Source organism: Misgurnus anguillicaudatus, chromosome 18 (assembly GCF_027580225.2).
Source record: "Misgurnus anguillicaudatus chromosome 18, ASM2758022v2, whole genome shotgun sequence".
In the NCBI taxonomy this organism is placed as follows: Eukaryota; Metazoa; Chordata; class Actinopteri; order Cypriniformes; family Cobitidae; genus Misgurnus; species Misgurnus anguillicaudatus.
Genome location: NC_073354.2, coordinates 36,028,626 through 36,051,507, shown reverse-complemented (window position 1 = coordinate 36,051,507; position 22,882 = coordinate 36,028,626). Strand labels below are relative to the sequence as shown.

The window sequence follows — 22,882 nt, the reverse complement described above, 5'->3', positions numbered from 1 at the left end:
AAACATGACCTGAGGCAAAACCCATTGTTTCTACACAGCACTCAAGATTTGAAAAATGGCTATATTTGCCTTAATCTACTGAAAACTTCTTAAATCTTAAATCATGACGGTCATCAACCAATACTTCATTCTGTGCCCTTTTTAGCTTGACCCCGGCATCGCTGCTTGCAGCTATATTTATATTTAACTTTGTCTATTTTAATTATGATGCTGTTGACAGTTATATATAGCCTTCCTTTTTGCTTATAGTTTTTTGGTAGTAGTTAGAAATTGATTTGTAACTTGAGCCCCAGTAATTTCAAGTACTTTGCTCTGTTTAAAAACCCTGAATTTTTTATTGAAAATATGCATACATAACACATCTCCTACACAACAATACGAAACAGTACAATCACTTTTGAAATAACACGTATAATGCAAATGAATCCCCTGGGATACAGGAGTTGTCATGAAAAAGTCACCCCTCACGCTCTCTACGGCATAACACTTCAAATTTACAGTCACACATAAAAGCAGGACCCCTGCTAAAAAAAAAGAGACTCTTGCATTTGGTTAGAGTTCACAAACCCCACAGAACAAGAGTAACAACACTGCCCCATAAGCACGTTCAGCATTAATGTGTCAACTACTGTTTCAGACTTGTTTCTATATTTCAAAAATGAGGACCAGCTAAATAAACTGACAAACAGCTTTCATGTCAGCTTAATAAATGATAAAAATGCATCACAGTGCACAAGCTTCAGCCTGGTTTCAGCAGCAACCAATTAGATTTTTTTTGCTTATGGCACAATACAGTACTCGGGTAATAGGCAAAATTCAATCAAAACCCAAAACCAAGCTATTCCCAAGTTGCTTTAAGTGTTAATGACCGATTTTAATAATCTTTCCTGATCCCACTATAGCTGTTACATATCAAAACTAGGGAGGCACCAATACAAAATTACTGTGCCAATACCGATATTCGATTACTTACAATGAAATACCGATACCAATTGTTTTGCTTTTTACGCCTTGTTTCATAATCATAAAAATCCAAAAAGTGCAAGAGCATACAAACTGCAATTCTGTCTTCGCTGTGACCAAATTTAAAATGATAACACAAATGCGCTTTTATCTGCCAATACCGATTATAGGCCGATATATATCGGTGAATCCACCAAACAAAACCTTTTTTAAAAAATCTTTAATTAACTGAATTATTCACTGAAACAAAGTCCTATATGCAAATATTACTTTCAAGTAATTGCTTTAGTATTAAAGCTATTCAATTTAAAACACTGGCCATGTTGAACCCCTCCTATTAAAACATATCTCTAATAAAATGTTTATGGTAAATCTGTGGTTTTGGCATAATTTTAGAAAAGCATCAAGATTTAAGTAAATTTTCACCATGTGAAGGGAAGTAATCTCAATTTCCATTTGAAGATTATATGCGAGTAAAATATCAAGGCGGTTAGCACCATGTTATGACTTAAAAATGCTTAAAGGGCACCTATTATGCAAAATCCAAAATTTGCAGTGTGTGAACAGAACCACCCTACGATGAAAAAAATCAACCCACTCCTTGCTTTTTAATCATCATTAAACCAAAGCAGTCTCATTAGACATGTCATTTTGATTCTCTTATCATTGTGAGGTCACTTTGATAAAGTCCCGCCCACTTACAGTCCTGCATTACCATAGTTTACACCCTCAGCAAGTTGTACTCTGTCAACTAGATACTATTGTTTCAGACTTTATTAATCATATCTATTTTAACTGAAAGCGCTCACTGTCTGTTTATAAGAGAGTGAGGAGCTGTAGCTCATTTGCATTTAAAGGTACAGTGATTAAAACAGCACCCACCCAAATAGAGGCATGTTGGACATGCTATAATAAATGATCTCTTGGGTATTTTGAGCTGAAACTTCACAGACACATTCTGGGCACACCTAAGACTTATATTACATCTTGTAAAAAAAACATAATAGGTGCCCTTTAAGGGGATGGCGCGCAAATAATGATAAATTAATTGTTTAAAAAGGGAAAGCATGCTAATAACGCTTAACAAAAGATAAAAAAAGGAGGAGACAATTTATCTGGTTATAGTTTAATATAACGATACAGAGATAAGGTCAACCAAAAAAAAAAAAAAAAATGTAAACAAAACAAAAAAGTAACAAAAACTTTCATAAAAACAGGCAGAAAAGCATTCTTTTCAAACATTTAATATCAGTCCATAGCAAATATTTATTTTTCACCAAAAATGAGAGAACCAAACGCTATAATTTGGTGTAAAACAGCTCAGTCAGTTAACCAATGATCTCATTGAATATACTGGCAGAGCTTCTGTGTGAATGAAATTTTTACGGATATGTAGTGCAGATGAAAATGGTTTGTTTTAATGCTGGTACGGCCGTTACGAGAAATCATATCGGGGCTCTCAGCTCAAATGTTGCTGCATAGGTCATTTATACGTCACAAACTCCTCAATAAAATCGGAATATCTGATTGACAGTTCGAATGTCACAGTAACTTTTAAAGCCGTTGCATTTGTCAACGTTCGGCTTCGTTTTAATATTTGTGCATCTGCGAATACGGTGAAGATCAGAATTGCGCATTTCAAGTGATTTTTCTTTTGAACTAACAACAAAGTCTCTCTCCTGAATGCCACTTCTAAGGTAAATGGTGAAAAAAGAAACGTTGCTAATAACTTTCCTTTAAAAAATAAACAAAAATACAAAATGGTTCTCAAGTTTTTGTTCCACAGATGAAAGGTCTCTGGGGCTTCAATCAGATCCTGTTAAAATTATTCGTACAGCTAAACAAGGGACACACTCGCTGGTGTGAAACAGTGCTAGACGCAAGCACGCATACACACACGCTCAGTCATAGATTCAGGCACATATGAACACAAACACACAAGGCTGTGCTACAGTAGGGAGGCCGAAGCAGAATTCAGTCGAACACTTTGAAATCAGAACGGCCCAGGTGACCTGTGACCCCCGCCGATGTGGTATGGGTGGGGGTTCGGTCACGAGTCGCGAGCTGAACAAATGCATTTGTGTTCTGAAGAGATTAAAAAAAAACTACAGCACTCCATCATTAACACCAAAACCCCCTAACTGATCATTTGTTAAAGGAACGAAAGAATTGCTAGGACTAAGTATTTCATTAAAAAAGTGTTTGTCCTCTGCCATTGGAGGATTAAGAGAAAAACAGAAAGATTTTATAGACCCGGCCGAACCCTTGTCACCGCCCCGCAGACATATCTCAAGTGCTTTGACTGGCCACTGTGGCCCACGATTTTGGGGACTTCTCATCATCAGGCCTAATGGAAGGTAACATGGGAACTCTGGAAACCCGATGGGAATCCTGCGAAAGGAAAGAGATCAGATCCGTCATGATGGAAGCGGTCGTTATGGAGACAGATCGATGCCAGGTCTCTGCTGCCTCTAAACTCCTGAAACCGAGGCTCTGAATCTCTTTCATGTTTGCACTTGTGTAGTTGTGAAGGAGGACAATGTTTTAATCACGTTTTTCTCTTCTTGTAACAAGATGTGGTCTGTTCCAGGGCTGCCATCAACTGTCCATACTGCTGCCAATCTCTGAGAAATAAAGATTGAGATCATTAATTCAAATGAAAGGTGTATTGCTTAAAGGCTTAAAAAAGATAAATGGTTGAAAAAAAAATCAAGTCACTTCTTTTAAGTGCTGTGATTGGACGGTATGCGTGTACCATTGACACCGTCCGGCTCTTGTGTGTCCAGAAAAGGGGCGGGACCCCATATACGGACTGTGCCGTCGTCAGAAGCGCTGGCCAAAAGACCGGGAATACACGGGTTCCAGCTGACACAGTTCACTGTGCGCGTGTGTCCCGTCAACTCCACGATTGGCAGTTCGCTACGTTTGTGCCAAATATAAACCTTGTGATCTAAATGAGAGAAAGATGTTGCAATCATAAAAAAATATCCAAGTTGAATAAAACAAAACAGAATTAGTGCACGAGGGCAGCAACTAACCATTATTTTAATAATCGAGTAATCGGACGATTATTTTTCGATTAATCGACTAATCGTTTTTTTTTAAACGTATTTTAGCTATAAGGCACTAAATTAGGGTATTCACATGTAGAAGTGTACTTTTAAAAGTGCAAAAGCCTCACACTAATACAGAGTTTACCTTATATAATCTTTTTGATATTTTAACTCTTTCCCCGCCGGCATTTTTCAAAAGTTACCAGCATTTTTATGAATTTCACAAAAGTTTAATGCAATATATCAAATGAAAGAACAGCAAAAAGCTGAGATAATTTCGGTTTTGTGAAAGACTTCTGATAGAAATCCGATTCAGAGCGATGATCAAAACATACGCCTAAGACCTGGTGTGGTCTAATATCGACTGTGCGATTCAGAATAGTTATTAATCCAGTTATTATTAGTGTATATCAGCATGTATCATCCCATCCCTGTATGAAAGTGATATACATGCGTTGTTACAGTAATAAAAACATGGTTTCCCCCCTTACTTTAAAACAGATTTAGTTTGTGGTTCATACTAATTTTATGAAAACTTAACAAGAATTAAACAAATACAAACTCACTTATATTAAACAATGAAATTAAACCTTTATTAACCAGCATTCTTTTGCGCTTTTGCTTCCGTCATTAGCCTGTCACTCAGGGTTGCCAGATCCACATAACAAAACCAGGCCAAAGGCCAAAGTCCAAAAGCATCTTAATGACTATTCACAACTAATGAATTAAATCCTTCCATTTCTACCTCAAAGAAAAACATCAACGTGCCGAAACAATTGGAAAGTAGCCCAATTCAGAACTCTGCAGAAAGCCAGAGGACCTGGCAACTAGGACTGTGCAAAAATATCGACACAGCCAACTATCAAGATAGTTAGCTGTATCGATATTTCAATTTCTACTATCAATATTTTAAAAACTTCAAAGAGCGGCATGTGTTCAGCTCTATTTTTTACATTTTTGATAAAAAAAAGAAAAAGTATTGCAATGTATCGCAACATGCAGCGCACTGCATTGTATGGTGATATGCATCGTATCGGGAGGCCCTTGCCAATACCCAGCCCTACTGGCAACCCTGCCTTGCTTTTAAACAAGCTGGTTGACAACCAATTTCATTATCGATTTTATCGATTAGTAGTTGCAGCCCTATAGACGGTTTCAGCAGTAACAACATAAATAAATGGCTTTCGTGGAACAAACGTAACTTCCGGTTACTCCGCAAAAAAAATCAAAAACCATAGAGTCCTATAATAGTAGTTTATTTTTGATAACAAGCTAAATAAACAACAAGTATTTCATAGCTAAAGCGTATAAAAAACGACACTCAGCTAACGTTATTGTGTAAAATGTGTATTATAATGTATAAAATGTTAACTACAAAACCTTCCTTCACATAGCTATCATCCATGATCGCCGTCTCTCCTCGTCTTTACCAAACCAAAACAATTGTTATTTGCTACGAGGTATTTGTTCCAGAGCTCATTTCAGACACTAGTCAAACCATTAAACAAACAGAGACCAGAAGTTAAGTTCCGACCAGACGCCTAACCACGACAACGCAGATGCGTCTGATGAAACCGTCTATAGTACAGTTCAAAAATTATATCACCTAAACAAGAAGCTAAAAATGAGTCTCAAATATCTGCTGTACCTTCACTGCCACTAGCGATGAAATCCTCATTATGTCCACCGAAGCAAGAGTGAATGGTGTAAAAACCTTGTGTCACACCTTGATACTTCCTTACCAACACACGGTCCTGTAGGTCCCAGAGATGAACGCCCTGAGACGCACAAACACACCATGTCTTGACCAAAGCAACATTTTTAATTCCCATTCAAAAGTTACTATGCACATTTTTTCAATGGATTTCGGACACGAGAAGATTAACATACTCACCTGAGTTGCTACATTTAACAAAGCTAATCTTCCGTTCTTGGAAACAGTGAAGGACATTATTGGATGATCTTCCTGAACGCTGAAACACAGAAGGGACAGCTGTCTGGTCAGTTGTCCAGGAGCAATTAAACACTTTGAAAAAGCCAAAATCGTGCATACATGTTTCTGTCTGTTAGGTCCTCAAAGCTGTAACCACGGATGCGCTGGTGTGTGTCGGATGCGAGAACGGTTCGACCGTCGTTCATACACCAGAGGCATTGCACGCGCACTCCTTCCCAAGACTCTAGCAGGTTTCCATCAAGATCCTGTGGGAACCCAATCAACCAATCACAAATAAGACAGACCCAGCACATGTGGGTGATTAAACGATCCTACGTACAATGCATGTGCAAACTTACACACTGATAAAACTGCCCTCTTTGACCTCCGGTGACGAAGCGTTTGCCGTCAGGGTTCCAGGCGACGCTGGTCAGGCTGTCCTCGTGAGACTGACTCATCTTTGTGCGAAGTTCTCCTGTCTGACCACCAGAAGGGCGACAATGATTTGATTTATGCCAAGTTCACACTACATTTTTGCTGTGCTGTTCAGACTACGACTTGCTCTCTGTAGTTGAGGTGTTCACACTACTACGTGAATGATCACACACTACACAAGCTAAGAACAAGTCTACACAGTCCCCAAACCACTTGAAACAAGAAACGAACCGAAACAGGAATTGTTTATTTTAAAATAGACGTCAGAATGAAATTAGCGGTGCAAGCTTGATCGACATAATATTTGCAATTAAAACCTAATTATGCACCATGTCCTGTGCGAGGGCTCGCCGTTTCCACACTTAAGGGGGGGTCGCACACCGGATGCGTAGCTCAGCACAGTGTCGAGTCGCGTCTAGGACAACACGGAGGTATCGTAAACCGGAAGTGCACATTAAATAGCGCGATCTTAGTCAGATAGTGTCTACTTCAAAATGCTAAATATACGTTAGCAGCCAATGTTAATCGTTAATCGTTAATGATTTGTGACAAATATGATGTTATTTAATGTTAAACTATGTGAGTGGTGCGACAGAGATTTGAGCAACTTTCCGAGTCAAAGCCAGGCGCCACTTGTCGGCGCCGGTGTGCGTATACTCATAGAAAACAATGTGATAAATTTTTTTAGAACGGCGCTGCGCAGTGTGTCCCCCTTTACAGTTTGGTTACGTCAACGTGGCTTAAAGGCCGCATTAGATGATGGAAATCTGGAAAAAGAAAACTGCCGAAAGAAGATGCTGTGCACACCTGAACATTCCAGAGCCAGAGCTCTGAGCAGTCGTCTGGACCACAAGCGATCAGATAAACATCATCAGGACTCCATGCTAGATATGACACACCATACGCGTGACCCTCCAGCGTCCGTAAGAGCTTTAACTGATGAGATTCCTGTGAGCGAGAGAACATTTATATTGTAAAAAATCCCAGAAGAGAGTGTGTATGTGTTAGGGCTGCAACTAACAATTCATTTTTATATTCAATTAATTGGGCGATTATTTTTCGATTAATCGACTAATTGGACAAAAACATAAATATTTACTCAATTAGGTTTTTCACTTATTATAGCTAAATAAGGCACTAAATTAGGGTATTCACGTGTAAAAGTGTACTTTTATGAAAGTAAACTTTTTTTGTGCTGGGCAAAGATTAATCGCAATTAATCGCATACAAAAAAGTGATTTTTTGCATAATATATGTGTGCACTGTGTGTAATTATTATGTATATTTAACCACACATATACATATATTCATTTCAGACTTTTTTATTTATATATACATTTTTTTATTGTTTAGATAATACAGAACATGAAACAAGATAAATACACACACACACACACACGTTTCTTAAATAGTAACATAATAATTACACACAGCAAACACATATATTATGCAAAAAAAAATCACTTTTATTTTGTATGCGATTAATCTTTGCCCAGCACTAAAAAAAAGATTATTTTCATAAAAGTACACTTTTACACGTGAATACCCTAATTTAGTGCCTTATTTAGCTATAATATTGAAAAAACCTAATTGAGTAAATATTTATGTTTTTGTCCGATTAGTCGATTAATCTAAAAACAATCGTCCAATTAATTGAGCCCTAACACATACCCACTCCTTAAATTTTTTTTTGCAGCTTTTTAAATAGTAAAACATCTTTAAATGTCATAATATTAAAAATTGAGACTTCAGGGATGTGCTAGTGAGGAAATTTTGCCACAGATTAATAAACTAATTTTCTTTTTTAACTTTAGACCTTGAGAAGAATTAACATTATTCATTATTAACAAAATATTTAAACTGAAAGTGATATATATGCATTGTTACAGTAATGAAAACATGAATATCCAGCTTACTTTCAACAGAAGCTTAGTTTGTGGTTCATTACTATTTTTAAGAAAGCCCAACAACAATTACACAAATACACATTCACTTACATTAAAGGAAATGAAACCTTCATTAACCAGCATTTGTTTGAGCATTTGCTTCAATCATTGTCCTGTCAGGGTTGCCAGATTTGCACAACAAACCAGCCCAATGGCCATTCAAAATTAGTCCAAAAGCATCCCAATGACTATTTACAGCCCAAATACCAACAACTAATGAACCAAATCCTCCCATCTCTAACCTCAACCTGCAGAAACAGTTTAAAAGTAGCTTGCTTTTAACTAAGCTGACCGCGCAGTAAGAAGAAGCATCTGATAAACATACAGCTTGTGTTATATGAAGAAACAGCACCTGACTTAAATTATAAGCGCACCGGTTGTGCTGTATGAAGCAGACGTGTGTCCGCGCTGTCCGACAGTGGTGCATGAGGATGTGACATCACATACCAACAAATCGACAATGAAATTCAATGTCAACTAATTTGGCATTGATTTGATCAATTAGTTGTTGCAGCCCTAGTGTCAATGTATGAGGAAAGCTTTCGCTCACCGGTTCCACCTGCCAGACGATCACTGTGGTGTCCTTGGATCCGGTGGCAAGTTTAGTGCCATCATTGGAGAACTTGCAGAACCAGACCTCATTGCAATGTTCGGTGAGGATCTGCTGTGTGTAACAGGGAAACTGTTTCCTGCATATACACAAACAAAAAGAGCATGAAAAAAAACAAGCAAACTCTCAGGACTCAAGCTTAGAGCTGCAGGAAACACAACATATATTTTTATATAAAGTGGCATAAATGGCTCTTCAGGTTAGAAAGGTTGTGACCCTTGCAGTAAACAAACAGACCTGCTGCATACGTGATCCAGAAGTAAAGAGACTGAATCCAGACTGGAGTCCAGTTTGGTGTTGTGATAAAGGCAGCGATCTCTCTGCATCTCTACCGCCTGTTTGAGCAGCGTCTGCAGTCGCCGAGGGGGCAACATTACAGAGGGAGGCAAATACGCTATGAAGACAAAAACATTAAGATTAGGATACATGATATATATACAACATAAGAAGTCGTATGATCTTATTGTATACTCACTCTGTAATTTGTCCAGTAATCTGCATCGTGACCCTGCCCCTTTTCCCTCCCATTCAGCTTTTGCCTTCAGGTCCTCAGCATGACTGCACATCAGATACCTTAAAAACAGCCAATGACAGTGTGCCATCAACATTCACAGCCAATCGTAGTGCACTGCTTACAATCTTTAATAATCTATATAGTAGTATGTGAAGGGTTTTTAAAAGGAATAGTTCACCCAAAAATGAAAATTACCTCATCATTTACTCAAGCCTCTTAAAGGAACATTCCATTTTCTTAAAAGAAAAATCCAGACAATCTACTCACCACCATGTCATCCAGAGTGTTGATGTCTTTCTTTGTTCAGTCGAGAAGAAATTATGTTTTTTGAGGGGAACATTCCGGGATTTTTCTCATTTTAATGGACTTTAATAGACATCAACATTTAATACTTAACTCAACACTTAACAGTTTTTTTCAACGGAGTTTCAAAGGACTATAAACAATCCCAAACCAGGCATAAGTGTCTTATCTAGCGAAACGGTTGTCATTTTTGACAAGAAAAATAACAAATATACACTTTTGAAGCACAACTTCTCATCTAGATCTGGTCATGATACGTCAGGTGACCCCACTTAAAACGTCATGATGTCAAGAGGTCACAGAAGACGAACGCGAAACTCCGCCCCAGTGTTTACAAGTGTGTTGAAAGAGGACCGTTCCTACGTTGTTGTACGTCAACTGATACTAATGAATGTCTTTGTGTCAGTTTATTGTTTACAATGGTCCACAAATGTGCGTTTTATATATGTAACACGTGACCTCCCTACGTCACTACGCATTTACGTGAGGTCGCGCTGGACCGGACCTAGAAAAAAAGTTGTGCTTTAAAAGAGCATATTTTTTATTTTTCTTGTCAAAAATGACAATCGTTTCGCTAGATAAGACCCTTATGCCTCGTTTGAGATCGTTTATAGTCCTTTGAAACACCGTTGAAAAAAACTGCTATGTGTTGAGTCAAGTGCCAAGTGTTGGTGTCCATTAAAGTCCACCAAAATGAGAAAAATCCTGCAATGCTCTCCCCAAAAAACACAATTTCTTCCCGACTGAACAACGAAAGACATCAACATCCTGGATGACATGGTGGTGAGTAAATTATCTGGATTTTTCTTTTAAGAAAACTGAATATTCATTTAAGCCATTCTGGATGTACATGATCAACTCCTTCAGAAAAACACAATCTGAGATATATTAGAAAATGAACCGGCCGTTTCAAGCTCCACAATGGTAGCAAATGGTGCTTTTGATTTGAAGCCCAAAAAAGTGCATCCATCCTTCACATAAGTAATCCACATGGTTTCATGGGGTTAATAAAGGCTTTCTGAGGGCATCGATGAGATTTTGTAAGAAAAAAATATGTCAGTGTATGACGTAGCGTACGAGACATAATGGTGTGCTCCGGCTCAAACTCCGGCTGGGCAAAAAAACCCCACAATATCTTCTTGTCTAATATCAAAATGCTCTGACATTTTCTTTTAAATCCCCATTTTAGATATGTATTTCCTGACTGGTTTTTGTTTTGCTCTCGCGCTTTCTCTACATCCCACGTCATGGGGTTCAAATCAGAAGGAACATTTACCACCATTATAAAGCTTGGAACAGCCAGGAAATTTTCTAATATACACTCACCTAAAGGATTATTAGGAACACCAAACTAATACTGTGTTTTACCCCCTTTCACCTTCAGAACTGCCTTAATTCTACGTGGCATTCATTCAACAAGGTGCTGAAAGCATTCTTTAGAAATACTGGCCTATATTGATAGGATAGCATCTTGCAGTTGATGGAGATTTGTGGGATGCACATCCAGGGCACGAAGCTCACGTTCCACCACATCCTAAAGATGCTCTATTGGGTTGAGATCTGGTGACTGTGGGGGCCATTTTAGTACAGTGAACTTATTGTCATGTTCAAGAAAACAATTTGAAATGATTCGAGCTTTGTGACATGGTGCATTATCCTGCTGGAAGTAGACATCAGAGGATGAGTACATGGTGGTTATAAAGAGATGGACATGGTCAGAAACAATGCTCAGGTAGGCCATGGCATTTAAAAGATGCCCAGTTGGCACTACGGGCCTAAAGTGTGCCAAGAAAACATCCCCCACACCATTACACCACCACCACCAGCCTGCACAGTGGTAACAAGGCATGATGGATCCATGTTCTCATTCTGTTTACGCCAAATTCTGACTCTTCCATCTGAATGTCTCACCAGAAATCGAGACTCATCAGACCAGCAACATTTTTCCAGTCTTCAACAGTCCAATTTTGGTGAGCTTGTGCAAATTGTAGCCTCTTTTTCCTATTTGTAGTGGAGATAAGTGGTACCCGGTGAGGCTTCTGCAGTTGTGGCTTATCTGCCTCAAGGTTGTGCGTGTTGTGGCTTCACAAATGCTTTGCTGCATACCTCAGTTGTAACGAGTGGTTATTTAAGTCAAAGTTGCTCTACTATCAGCTTGAATCAGTCGGCCCATTCTCCTCTGACCTCTAGCATCAACAAGGCATTTTCCAGGACCACACCGCTAAATGCATTGAAGCAACTGCCATGTGATTGGTTGATTAGATAATTGCATTAATGAGAAATTGAACAGGCGTTCCTAATAATTCTCTAGGTGTGTGTTTGTCTAAAAAAAGAGAATCATACACATCCAGGATGGCTTGAGGTTGTGTAAATCATGGGTTTATTTTTTTGGGGCGAACTATCCGTTCAAGAGAGTTTAGTCTGAAAACCGGAACAGATAAGGATACCTAGGAGGCAAAAAAGCGTAAGACGCAGGGATGTTCAGAGGCCGCAAGAACACACCAAATAAATTGCCGGACTGTAGAGCTCTAGCAGTGAGAGTAATCGTGTTCATGTATGTGCTGTGTTTGGTACCCGCTGAGCACGTGGATGCGGTCGGTGTTGTATTTAAGTGGCGTCAGTTCCCCTCTCAGCACCTGCAGGGCTTCGAGAACCTTCCCATCCTCCAAATACTCCAGATACTTCTGCTGTAACAGCAGAAACTTCATTCGCTGGAGAGACAGAGATAGACAAAATATTTCTTGAGTAACCCAATACTGTTATGAAGGAGCTTATCAGTATAAGCTCACAGTCAGTGACAACCTCATATCATTTCCTACATTGGTTTAGCTGATTTTTACATTTACATCTCATTGTCCAAGAGAGCAACTAAACTTTTTTTTATGCAACATAGCAATTTGATTATGTTGTAGTGGATGTTTTGGCAGTGCCCACTTTTGTAGATCATTTAATGGACAGTTGCATTTATGATATGAGCTTATAATGGATGTTGCAGAAGCAATAAACTGAATGGAGATGGTTGAAAATCAAACTAGTCAACTAAATCTAAAAAAAGATTAATGACATCACACACAGGCAGACGATCCTAAGGTATGTGTCAGCAGGATGCTTATATGAACACTCCAAACAAATCTTTCGAGCAAACCAGGCATATCGAAGTGCTCTAAATTTGGTCCATGGTGCGTGTGAGTTATGCATTGAAAACGCAAAGCACACAAAGTTCGAGTCAAATCAGTTTTATTTATGTAGTACTTTGGATGACAGAATGAGAAGCATATTTGACACTTAACTGGCACTGTCCCATGAGTTTACTTCGATATTTTGCATGACAATATTTATTTATTACGATAAACTATATATCATAGAAAGGTCAAATAATGTAGTTTTTATATTTCAAAACATTTTAGCAGTAATAATTATGCAGCGACAGTAATTTATTAATTTGTGAGTATGAAGCAAACCGTTGACACCTAGTGGCCGTTGTTGATAAAACTACTAAAAGTGTAATGCAAACCTTATTTTTGAGACAATTTTATGTATAAAATATATACTCTATTGCATTATTTTTATTTATTACAATAAATGTAAACTGCTATAACATTGTTTTTATTTAATATTATTACCTACAGAAACCTCTGTAAAAAGTGTCGTCTTTAAAACAAGACCAAGATTAGGCTTCTAGACCAAAAAAATTATAATTTAATAATAAGTTATATTAATTTAAAGGTGTACATTAACTTTAACCCCCCAACTCATAAAGGGCTGTGGTTAAAGATATACACTATTATCAAATACATGCAGATAAACAAGTTTCTTCATTTTTATTTTATGATTTAGTCCTTTAATTAGACTACTTGCCAATGTTGTATCAAATGTAATAATTGACACTAAAAACAACATTATTGTGCTATATAAAGAAATAGTTTATGTTTTATTCACCCTTAAAGGGATAATTCACTTTAAAATGAAAATTCTGTCATCATTTACTCATCCTCATGTTGTTGTAAACCTGTATGAATTTCTTTTTCTGATGAACACAAAAAAATATATTTTGAAAAATAATGGTAAAACACTGTTAGAACATCCTTCTTTCATCTTAGAAATATCGCGAGATTACGTCCGATGCTGTCTTTACCTGTTGCTGAGAGGTTGATAAACACTTTTGTGTTTACCAGGATTGATTATTGTAATGCCTTGCTGGCAGGGGCATCTAAAGCTACCTTAAACAGATTGCAGGTAGTGCAAAATTCAGCTGCTAGAATCCTCACTAGAACTAGCATGAGTGACCATATTACCCCGGTTCTGGAGTCTTTACATTGGCTCCCTGTTGGTTTTAGAGTTGATTTTAAAATTTTGATGCTTACTTACAAGGCTTTACATGGATTGGCACCTCAATATTTGGCTGAGCTTTTAATTCCATATACTCCATCACGTGACCTTCGCTCTTCTGAAACTGGCCTTTTAACTGTTCCTTTAACTCGTTTAAGATCAATGGGCGACAGGGCTTTCTCTTCATTAGCTCCAAAACTATGGAACTCCTTACCTATTGAGATAAGGCAAGCCAATACTCTTAGCATTTTTAAATCTCGCCTTAAAACTCATTTTTTTAGGTTAGCTTTTAATTGAACATTTGCATTTTATTTTATTGTATTTTATTCCTTTATTTATGGTTTGACTTGTTGTTGCATTGTTTCATATATATGTGTATTTTATGTATATTGTTGTTGTTCAGCGCTTTGAGATTTACATTTAAAGGCGCTATAGAAAATAAAGTTTATTATTATATTATTATTATAAACACACAGCAGACAGTGACCATTGACTTCCACAGTAGGAAAAAATATTTTGGAAGTATTGTGATAAATGACTGATGGCAAGTACACAGTTGATGGTACCCATTAAACTCAATCATATTTTTTTATTCCTACTATGGAAGTCTTTGGTCTCTTACTACTGTGTGTTTACCATCATTTCTCAAAATATCTTCTTTTGTGTTCATCAGAAAAAAGAAATTCATACAGGTTTACAACAACACGAGGATGAGTAAAAGATGACAGAATTTTCATTTTAAAGTCAACTATGCCTTTAAACCATTCTAGGTGTATACAACTTTATTTTATCAGTCAAACACAATCAAGAGTTATATTAAATAATATCCTCGCTCTTTTCAGCTTTATAATGGCATTGGATAGTGCCCCATTTGAGGGTGAGTAAAATATGGGTTAATTTTCATTTTGGGGTGAACTATTACTTTAATTATTTAAATTGGTAAGAAAACAACCTACACATTATTTTAATTTTTAAAAAGTGTGGATGTAGGGTGGATACTTCAGACCCAACTAAATTGCAGCAAACCTCAGTTTGCTTATTATTTTTATTATGGGGTCTCCACTGCAATTTCAAATCTGGACAGTGAGACGAGATCTTTAAAGGTTCTGATAGCAGCTGGATCCGGCGGTCTTACCACAATAGCGTTGGGTGAATGCATCATTGCTTTCAGCTCGTTGAGATCATTTTCAGCCTGTGTCGCACAAAGAAACAAATGCGTCACTTCAGCATTTTGCACAACAACAAACAACATCACCCACAGTTCATCAGTACCCATTAAGACTTTAAAAGGTTTCATGCTAAACAATCAAAATGATGTAAAAGGCAAAATGAAAACAACAGAGATTCATCTTTTCACAATTAAGAGACACATACGCAACTATTACAATAGATACAAACATTCAGTGATGTTAGGAAGTAATTTTCCAGATTTTGCAAGGTGTATGTAAACGACGTATGACCTCAGCTGCATTTACGCCACAGAAAGGTTTCAGGCCGGATATGAATCGAATACATGCATTCGTGTCCGCAATGTAAGCAGACAGATCGGATATTGGCATGTCAAGACGTGCGTCTAAAAATATGACGGTGACAAATGACGTCAACTCAGGTGAATATCTCCTGCAATCACATGACGCTTACTGGAGTAATGTTAAAGTTTTGTCTTGGTACGGAAAAAAACGGCATAATCTTGTATAATCAATTTGTCTGCGTCCATTGCATATCGCGACAATTTAATTTCCTCTGTGGCTTAAGCTGTTCCGGGTCACTATGTTTACCTTGAATTGTTTTGCCAAGTGTTTAGTGTAAACACTGATATCAGATACGAGTCGCTTTTATGATGATGCAAGCGGGTCGTCAAAAAAAATTGGAAGTGGTCATCAAGATTTGCAGTGTAAATCCAGCATTAATAAATGATTAAAGTTAATATGATAAAATCAGGCCTGTGGAAACTCTGCTAGGACACCTGTAGAGGTTACAGATAAAAAAAAAAAAAATTTCGGTGGTCCAACAGCCCTTAAACCACAAACCAAACGGTTTCTACACAACAGGTTGCTTTGCTTTGACAACCTGCATCCTAAACCGTGCATCTCACCCTACAAATAAGAGTCATGTCACTGAAACCCTATGTTTGTTTCTGGTTGATATCTTTGAAGCAGGACGTGGTTAAATAAACCTGTTCCTCCTTGAGCAAAGTACAGAATAACTGAATTGTTTGTACTTCCTATTTTATCTGCATGAAGACATTTCTTAACCAGCTTTCTTATTAATTGTCATTGTGAAATAAAAGGTAAGGGTAGAATCTGAAACCTTTAGAAATGACTCACATTCAGGAAAATCACACTTGTGGTTAAAGAATGCATTTCTGCACACGACACAAAATTTGTACAATGAAGTATACAGCAATCAAAAACTTTTCTAAGTAGTCTATTCATATGCATCAAATTTCAAGTTTTCTGGAGCCACGCGTATAAATAGAACAGCAAGATATATCGGATTCAGTGTGAATACCGAAAATGGTCATATCACAATATGCATATTATATGCAATAACTAAATGACTACAAATCTTCAAAAAGTTATCCTTCAAAGTTTTAGCTCAATGCAAAGAAAGAGATTGATGAGACAAAAGAAATGGTTTCCTTTCCCAAAGAGAATGTGAAACATGTATGTTGTTTATTATTATATTTTAATTCAATTTATATCATACTATTAAGTTGTCTCATATTGCACATTTCTTTAAAAAAGTGATAGCTCACAAATAATTTTCAGACAATGATTTATGGTTCTTTTGAGTGTTTTAGCCCATTTGGAGTTTGACGGGCTCTGGTCAATGTCTGATTTCACCAAATGCAAAAGAAAAGCATCAACATTCCTTAACAGCTTTAATCGTGAGCATTTTAGATGGACCACAAAACCATAGTCATAAATCACACAGGAATAGCCAACAATACATTGTATGGGTCAAAATTATAGATTTTTTATGTTAAAAATAGTGCTGGGAAAAGATTAATCGCGATTAATCGCATACAAAATAAAAGGGATTTTTTGCATAATATATAAACACACACACACATTCATGTATGCATTTAAGAAACATTTACATGTGTTTATATATTTATTTATATTTTTATATATTCTATATTATATATTAACAATAAAAATTGATATATAAATAAAAATGTTCTGAAATGTTTATATGTATGTGTGTGTGTGTGTTTAAATATACATAATAATTACACACAGTACAGACACATATGGACGGTTTCAGCAGTAACAACAAACAAGCGGCTGTCGTGGTCCACACGTAACTTCCGGTAAACTCCGCTAAAAATAAATAACAACAAAGTTCTTTAAACATAGTGTATTTATATAACAAGCAAAAAAACACCACATAGACTACATAGGAAACCAAAACATGTCAGCGCACGTGCGTCCGATGAAACCGTCTATATTAGGCAAAAATGCACTTTTATGTTATTTATTAATCTTTTCCCAGCACTAAAATCATTAGGATATTAAGTAAAGATCATGTTCCATCAAGATATTTTGTAAATTTTCTCCCATAAATATAAAAAATTTATTTATCATTCGTAATACATGTTGCTTAGGACTTCATTTGGACAACCTTAAAGGTAAATTTCTCAATATTTAGATATGTAATCTTGCACACTCAGATTACAGATTTCGGTCAAATATTGCCCTATCCCTTATGGTTTTGTCATCCAGGGTCACATATGTGCAAGGTCCACACATTGCAGTCATACGCAGACAGAATATAGAGTAAAGATAAACATCAATACACATTTAGCACAATAATATACATAATATAGAGATTGCATTTGCAAATAACACATTACAGAATGTAGACAGTGCCACATGCAGATCCTGAGCATTGGAAATATGCAAGCATTAGACAGTTTCGGTGCAAAGAAGTCAAGAGTTCACAACATGGCTGTCATTTCTCCAGCATTTTGGAGGATGAATCTCTTTCCAAAAAAGGAAGAAAGTCATAAAGGTTGGGAACAACATGCGGATGAGTAAATGATTAAAGAATTTTCATTTTTGTAACCTTTAACCGTTTCAGTGACCTCTTACATAAGACCCATATCCTAGACCCAAGACCCTACCATTCTGCCTGCATAATTTAAGGCAACCTAACGTCAGTAAACAAGTCTATAACCTAACCAGGACTCTTACGACAAGACACAGGTGAATTGAGTGAACTTACCTTGTCCCATTCTCCTTCCATAACATGGTTGCGGAATTTTGAAGCAGAGGGATGCTCCAGTCTGCAGCCGGATTCCTGCATTAACAAATCCACCGTTTGACTAGAGAGAAACAAACAGAAGATGTGACATTATAGTGACACGTGCATCCAATAATGTAGGGGAGAGCGGGGCACAAAGTAACACTTTTGGTTTTGGCTCTATCATTCAAAAATAATTAAGTTAGATAGATTAACATACACATCTCTGCACAAATTAACACTTAAAGTTTGTTTGTGTGACATACCGTTATCGTACAATTACCCTGAAAGTGACAAGAGTGCAAACGTTACAACTTACCCCATAGGTGGGGTTAATTGTAACAAACAGAGGGTTTGTTGTAACACCTGCTAGAAAATGTTTTAATTTTTCAATAACATTCTGTCTATATACTAAAGGTGGATATTGTTAATATATCTGATTATAATAAATAGATATCCAAACATTCATCCACCCATGATCCTTCACATAACCATCCTTGTATTACACATCAATGCACATAATGTTGTGCCGACTTTAAAGGGCTGCACAATTAAGACACAAATTTTCCCTGATACTTAATTAACAGTTATCATTTTGTTGAATAGTATTTACATTTTTTCATTTCATTATCATTGTATACCGGAGGATTCATTGTAACACCTTTACAACTAATCCAGCTGTGTAAAAATGGTTTCAATCCCAGCTATCAGTTACTAGGAGTTGGTGACGTGTTTCAAAACGGTGTTATGTTTTAGGTAACAAGACGGTGATTCAAATAATATAAGGTTGGATTTGATGACTTACATCAAAACTTTTCACAAATTCACAGGAGACCACCTTCTGACAATAAGAGAAACAAGCACAGGTTGCTCAGCCCTGTATAAATATGTAAAGTAGCCGTGTTTCAATTAACCCCACATTAGTTTGTGCCCTACACCTAAAAAATGCACAGTAAGTAGATTTGGGAAAAAAACGTTTGCCAAATGCATTTACTTTTAGTACGCATTTCAGTCCTTTACACCCTTAAATTACAATCAAATAGCTTAAAACAGAGTTGACTGACTGTAATATATGTGTGATTTTATTATAATTGCAGGTACATTTGCTGTCTAAAGTCATTACCTTTTTCTGCTCCTCATTTAAATGGTTATATTTTAATTATTTGGTATGCCTTCATGGATCACAAAATGTTACAGACCATAACAATATAATATTTTCTGTGAAAAGTGTAATATATAGCTGAAAATTGTGATTTTCTGTTCACTAAATTAGTCTGTATCAATTCTGATACTGTCAAACCCTGTTACTGAGGAGTAACAGTGTTGACAGTCATGCATCACAATTTGTTACAGACCATAACAATATAATATTTTCTGTGAAAAGTGTAATATATAGCTAAAAATAGTGATTTTCTGTCCACTGTATTTGTCAGTGTAAATTTTGTTACTATCAAACACTGTTACTGAGTAGTAACAGTGTTGACAGTCATGTATTACAATTTGTTACAGACCATAACAATAATATATATAAAGTGTAATATATTCCACTTAGTTAAACAGTGTTAATTATGTTACTGTCAAAATGTGTTACCAAGGTAGAATAACAGTGTTGACAATATGTAACAGTGGTGCTATGAGTCATGTATGTGTGTGTTTCTCTGTGTATGATTGCCAGATCTGGTATATACTGTCAACACTGTTACTCTATCTTGGTAACAGAGCTCGGCAGTAACAGAATTGACACTGACTAATTTAGAGGACAGGAAATCATGATTTTCAGTTATATAAGAAAATTTTCATAGAAAATATTATATTGTTATGGTCTATAACGTTGTGATACATGACTGTCAGCACTGTTACTCCTTATTAACAGGTTTTGACAGTAACAGAATTGACACAGACTAGTTTAGAGGAAAGGAAATCATGATTTTCAGCTATATAAGAAATTCTTCACAAAAAATATTATATTGTTATGGTCTGTAACATGTTGTGATACGTGACTGTCAGCACTGTTACTCCTCATTAACAGGTTTTGACAGTAACAGAATTGACACAGACTAGTTTAGAGGAAAGGAAATCATGATTTTCAGCTATATAAGAAATTCTTCACAAAAAATATTATATTGTTATGGTCTGTAACATGTTGTGATACATGACTGTCAGCACTGTTACTCCTCGTTAACAGGGTTTGACAGTAACAGAACTGAAAATCCTGATTTTAGCTGTATACAACATTTTTTTCACAGAAAATATATTATATTGTTATGGTCTGTAACATCTTAAAGCATACACCACATTATTAAAAGACTTAAAAAATATATAACCATAAAAATGACTCTAAACCCCAAATGTACCTGCAATTAATCACCCATATAACAAGACATCCCATACTTATAGATGTATATAGACCTAAGCAAATTTGATTGACAACATAGATGTTAATATGAATCACAATCCTACAGACAGGTGAAGGTATTCTTGTCAAGTGTGAAAATGTTTTTCTGTTCCTGAATGCAGGGTCTTAGCGGAATGACGTCATTCTGTGATTACAAAAGAGAGAGTGTGTGTATGTGAGGGGGAGGGGATGAATGTTTTTGGTTTTCTTCATGTTTCTCGCTGATCTTGTGTTTTAGTTCGTTGTCATCTTTCAGTCAATCTAACCTTGAGTCCTGACTATTCTGAATTCGTGTTTTATTGAATCTGGAGGGTAACTGATGGCTTTAGCAGATCTTCACTAAATTTAGATTCCAGCTTCGATTCTAATGTAAACCAGCTGCTTCACACACACACAAACACATTCCACAGCCGCCATTTAAACCACAAATATACACATTTTCATGTTGACACACAAAGCATTGATCAGACTGACAAATATTATAAGTAATACACCTGTTATGACAAAAACAATCCGCATTATAACACTAAAATTGGTATTTGGGGCCTGGCACATATTTGACAAACACACACAGCTGTCATCTCAAACCAAATCGCTTTCTTTGTGTCGTGTGTCAGTTTAACACAAACGTTTGATATTCGAGGGTTTAATTATTATACACACTTAAAGTACATTGCTTTAGATTATGAGATTTATGGAAGATTTGACGTCGCTGACAGCTCAATAACGGGCACGTTCTTGTAACGCTCGCTCCTGTCAGTAAGGTTTAACCAGGTCCAGATTGATTCCTCACACTTACTTTAATCCTAACCCGTGTAGGTGCTGTCCGATAAGGCGGATCACGTCCTCCTCCGCCTGAGACAGACGCTTCTTCTTTTTCAGGGAGCCCGGACTAGTCCCGGAGGCCCCCGAACCTGAGCCAGCTCCGCTGGGGTTTACATTGCTCTGGAGGCCGTTGGCGTGTCCGGCGGCGGAAGACTCTCCGTTCTGCGCGTTGGTCGAGTGGTTCTGTTCCTGTCCTGTCCCGTTCGACTGCATGTTGTTGCCGGTTCGGCTTAGGTGGGTCACTGACGGAAGGCCCGTTGAAGCCTCAGACTCTCCTGCTCCCTCCGCCGCCGAGGCTCGGTGCTTTTTCCGCGGGGGCGGCGACGCTCCGCCGGTGTCCGAGTCGGAGGAGGAGGAAGCGGAGGCCAGAGTTTCCTCACCGAGAGCGGCCGTGGTTAGAAGCCGGTGAAGCCCGGGGGAGGGAAAGAGGCGTCGGGCTTCCGCGGTCCAGAGCACGTTCAGTGCGAGTGTCGTTCGTGTTGTTGTTGTTGCTCTCCAAACAGCTGCAACTCTAATGGCGTCCAGACGTGCTGACGTCACCGGACATTCTCCGCTGCCTCACTTCCGGACGGTACTATCGCCAGCAGGGGGCGCAAACGATAACTTTCTATAACCACAGTTGGTTTTGATCAAATAATTTATATAAATATTTAATAATTATAATAATTTATTATTTATTTTTCTGCTAAGCATGTCTGTCTCTCGGTGTATTCAGTCTTCTTACAATTTTATATTAGTCTCAAATAAATATTTTTTCTGGCCAACTTTCTTTACCTAATATAGATGGTTACAATCAAACGATCAAAAAGATGTTAAAGTTTGTCTCTGTTTAATGTACATTAATTACAAACAAAGAATGAAACACTGCAGATGGCACAAAGAGCTGCTAAATGAACTATGCTAAATGAAACAACCCATGATTTATAACCACAAGTGATATGTGAATTGATAAAATAGCATTATAATAGCAAAATCCACATTTACAAGGTGTTTGGACATAATTTGTGTTGCCACAGCCACCCTACGATTAAAAAATGCACCTGCTATTTGTTTTTTAATCCCCATTAAACCAAAGCAGTCTCATTAGACATGCCGTTTTGATTCTCTTATCATTGTGAGGTCACATAGTTTCCACCCTCAGCGAGTTGTATTCTGTCCACTAGATACTATTGTCTCAGACTGTATTAATCAGATCTCTTTAAACTGAAAGCACTCACTGTCTGTAATGCTGCATTCAGACCAGCCGCGGTAGAGGCGTCAAGCGCGAGTGATTTCAATGTTAAAGGCGCTCTAAGCGAATTGAATCGTTTTAGACCATAAAAATTTTT

General features: G+C 37.2%; 1 protein-coding gene across 2 annotated transcripts; it reads right to left on the bottom strand.

The window, feature by feature from the left end:
- Positions 1 to 2,073: 2,073 nt before the first annotated feature.
- wdr26b (WD repeat domain 26b) lies at positions 2,074 to 22,104 on the bottom strand. 2 transcript variants are annotated; one of them, XM_055186914.2, is made up of 14 exons: positions 21,529 to 22,104; positions 18,317 to 18,416; positions 15,222 to 15,278; positions 12,332 to 12,468; positions 9,416 to 9,513; positions 9,178 to 9,334; positions 8,881 to 9,019; positions 7,192 to 7,332; positions 6,309 to 6,428; positions 6,070 to 6,215; positions 5,911 to 5,989; positions 5,665 to 5,794; positions 3,682 to 3,913; positions 2,074 to 3,587 (listed from the first exon to the last, which is right to left on the bottom strand). In XM_055186914.2, exons 1-13 carry the CDS (start codon positions 21,765 to 21,767, stop codon positions 3,687 to 3,689), a joined length of 1,770 nt encoding a protein of 589 aa, XP_055042889.1. In that variant the 5' UTR covers positions 21,768 to 22,104; the 3' UTR covers positions 2,074 to 3,587; positions 3,682 to 3,686. The 2 variants fall into 2 exon arrangements, with proteins under 2 accessions (XP_055042889.1, XP_055042890.2); XM_055186915.2 differs by having other exon boundaries at positions 3,719 to 3,913; positions 21,529 to 21,903.
- Between the last annotated feature and the right edge of the window lie 778 nt (positions 22,105 to 22,882).